At 31.4% G+C, this 3,489-nt stretch overlaps 1 protein-coding gene across 1 annotated transcript; it reads right to left on the bottom strand.

Annotated features, from left to right (window-relative positions):
* Window positions 1-358: 358 nt before the first annotated feature.
* LOC107896396 (transcription factor MYB108) lies at window positions 359-2,083 on the bottom strand. Its single transcript, XM_016821559.2, has 3 exons — window positions 1,804-2,083; window positions 1,304-1,433; window positions 359-1,198 (listed from the first exon to the last, which is right to left on the bottom strand). The coding sequence occupies exons 1-3, from the start codon at window positions 1,964-1,966 to the stop codon at window positions 613-615; spliced, it is 879 nt and encodes a 292-aa protein (XP_016677048.1). The 5' UTR covers window positions 1,967-2,083; the 3' UTR covers window positions 359-612.
* Window positions 2,084-3,489: the final 1,406 nt, after the last annotated feature.

The raw sequence follows: 3,489 nt of genomic DNA on the forward strand, positions 1-3,489 counted from the left end.
AATTTCTTTTCACTTGAAAGGAGATAAAAATGGATGATAATTTGTCTTAATGCACGACTTAACGCGTAAGCAGACGAATCAAATTCTGCCACGTTTCATTTTCAAATAAATAACTAGGCTTAAGCTTTTGTAATAATCTAATTCTAGAAGTAGTTTATGGTTCATGCCCCATGGACAACAAGAAGCTCTCAAAAGGTATTTATAAATATAATGCAAAGTCTTATGATCATTATGACTCTTAATATATGGTGGAACCAATTATTCACATCTACCCATTATTTAACTATTTTGCTAATATATTTTACAACTATTTATAATTGAATAATATTTATATCTATAATTTAAAAAGAAATAAGTTAATATGAATGAATGGGATTTAAATTTAAATAAATAAAAAAGAAGAAGAAAGCATTACAATTAAATTTTGTGACCCCTCCCAAATAAAAAATCAAAAGAAAGACAAAATGACAAAATACAACCTAATTTAAGTGATCCACAATTAGACTAATCCTATGTGTTCTAAATTATATTATTATTCTGATTTTTTTCTTTTTTGTAAATTTAATCGAACTCTCACCGTTTATTAGTGTATTTTGAGATTTTTTTTTTATTTCACATGTTAAAATTGAATTGCTGCTGTAAGAAGTAAAGATCCTCAGCGTCGAAGATATTGTCTGAACCATCCACGGTATCCAGCCAGGGGTTGTTTTGCTCCAAACACTGAAAATCTAAGCCGTTGTTGTGGTAATTACCAGCTTCGAAGCAGTTTGGATTAGGGTTATGATTAATGGAGATGTTGCTGTAATAATCCGCGAAATCCGAAACCGGTGAAACTTGTGTCCCGAAAGAGTCCGATGAGGCTGCAGTTGTGCTGGAATTCTCTAGGGTGTAATTATTATTACTTGAGGAGGTCACTTGTTGTGCGCCGCCCCCAAGGTGGTGGTCATCGGGAAACACCATTGGTTCCGTACCCACGACGGCGGTAGTAACGGCGGCGGTGGAGGTGGATGAGGCGGCGTTGGCAGCTTGGATTCTTTCCACTAACCTAGGCATCCAAAGGTAACGCATGGTGTCTTTGAATTGCTTGCTGTTGACGTCGCACTTAAGCTGCTTGGCATGTTTTTGGACACGGGTTCTCCAGTAGTTCTTGATCTCATTGTCGGTTCTTCCAGGCAAATGTTGGGCGATTTTGGACCATCTTCACTCACCAAAAAAAAAAAAGAAACCCCATAAAAATTAATCTCTGTAAATTCAAATAATAATAAAAAGATTCATAAATTGAAAGTATAAAACATCAAATAACCTGTTTCCCCAGCGTGAATGAAGCTCAAGAATCAAAAGTTGTTCCTCAAGAGTAATGTTCCCATGTCGAACATCAGGTCGGAGATAATTCAACCATCTTAATCTACAGCTTTTTCCCGTCCTTTTGAGACCTGTTTAGATTAATACAAGCTTCTGGTAAATCTATTTTCGGAAAAAAAAAAAAAACACAAGGGTCTTTATATATCTATTGAGTTCATCATCGTCAACCTCACATTCAAAGCTTTAAAAAAAAAAGCCTCCAAATAGTAGCTTTTTTCCATCAAGGAAAGGACATGAAGAAGAAAACAAGACCCCAAAACAAAAGTTGAAAATCAACTAGTCGAGGATCAACTTGTACTATATGTATATGCAGATGGGAAAAAAGCTAGGCCACATGTTGATATCACCAAAACCCCTAAAAGAAAAAGGGGACCGACCAATAAACATGCATCAATTATGGTGACATACATGTATTATTAGTATTAGTACTAGTATTATTACCTGCACAACGAGCAAGAGAATTCCATCGACCTTCGCCATGTGTGGCAATGTAATCGATGAGCTTGAAGTCTTCTTCCACAGTCCAAGGACCTCTTCTCAACTCCATCTGATCCTCCTCACTACTTTGAGCTTTTGGGACACAATCCCTTCCCTGAACATCCATTTTTTAATGAATTTTTGAGTGAAAGACAAAAGGTTTCTGAATATGTTTTGATGAGGCAGAGAGGGAAAGAAGAAGAAATAGAGAGAGAAATGAATTGAAGAGAGGGAAGATAGAGAAGTGGGGTTTTATAGAAGGAGATTGGGGGGGTTGAAATGGAGGTAAAGGTAAGCATGTGAGAGAGAGCAAAGCCGCAATGGGAACTTGGGTTTTTAATTATTTAATTAATTAAACACCTAAGCCTGATAGACTGTAATTATGGTTAGCAAAATTGCAACACCCAACAGGGTTTTCAACTTTGACCCTTTGACTTTTTTCCCAATTTCATTTTTTTTTGTTTTATTTCTTTTTCTTGAGTTCCCGTAATTTACATTTTATCACTTCTTTTTTCCCTCTCTTCGAAATATACATATTTGTCAAAAAAATTTATTAATTAATTAATTAGGTTGTTTTTCTTTTAATATTTAAGAAAAAAATACTATTTTTAAAGAGAGAGTACGAAAACTCGTCCAGCTAAGTGCGCTTTTTGCTGACATGTCAGGGAAAGCGCACCTCACTGAAAGTATTTTTTGAAAATTTTAAAAAATATATATATAACTAGACATATTTTTACACACTTTCTCCAAAAATCATCTATTTCCTTAAATTTTTAAAAAATCAGCCAATATGTACAATTAACAAACTATTTCAACATATATGACCGGTCTAGTCCTCCAAAATATATTGTATGTTCTTATTAAGATGGTAAATTCAAGTTACAAATATAAATATATGTTATTAACAAAAACAGGATTAAACTCATATGTATATAATGGAATTCGAATTTCCTTACTCAAATATATAAATTTTTTATCTTAACCAATAAGTTAAGATTTCATTAACATGTCAACACAGAGTTAATTATATATATATTTAAGTTGTTGATTCTTTTTTATATAATAACATGAATTTTTGTCCGTTTTACTATCTTAGCCTAATCCGAGTCGAGGTTGATATTCAGGTTAAGTCCTCTAATAATATTAATTTCAATATTCCAATTTGATCCAAATATTTAAAGAAAAAAATTTCTATTTTCTTTCTATAACTCATTAGATATTTTTAATATATATTAAAATCAATATGATTTATATTCCGAATAAAAACAAATATGTTTTATATATGCGAATAAAAACAAATATGTTTTATATACGCATATATATATATATGAATAAATGTAGGTTGAAACATTTATAGATATAATCCACGTATCCGTATACATGTAAATGGTCGAGACAAAAGTGAATGATATAATGTCATCCCATAGGAGAACCTATGGTAAATCAAATAATAAATATCCAGTTTTATACATCAAAATATTTAAATAAAAAGTGATAATAGTTTTTTTATTGAAAAAAATTTATAAACTAATTATAAATTAAATAAGAAAAATAAATTAAGTTCAATTAGGATAATGTGGATTTTTATATTATGAACCAAATATTAAATAGAACTGAATAAAATTAAAGGTGAGTATTTGATACATTGAA

This window comes from Gossypium hirsutum, chromosome A10, assembly GCF_007990345.1.
Source record: "Gossypium hirsutum isolate 1008001.06 chromosome A10, Gossypium_hirsutum_v2.1, whole genome shotgun sequence".
In the NCBI taxonomy this organism is placed as follows: domain Eukaryota; kingdom Viridiplantae; phylum Streptophyta; class Magnoliopsida; order Malvales; family Malvaceae; genus Gossypium; species Gossypium hirsutum.

Bases quoted from the DNA above. Each gene is read 5' to 3' on its own strand.
- LOC107896396 (XM_016821559.2), bottom strand. From the start codon at position 1,966: ATGGATGTTCAGGGAAGGGATTGTGTCCCAAAAGCTCAAAGTAGTGAG. The intron at 1,434-1,803 runs GTAATAATACTA...TAATCTAAACAG, and splicing joins TTCTCTTGCTCGTTGTGCAG to GTCTCAAAAGGACGGGAAAA. The intron at 1,199-1,303 runs GTTATTTGATGT...TGGTGAGTGAAG, and splicing joins CATTCACGCTGGGGAAACAG to ATGGTCCAAAATCGCCCAAC.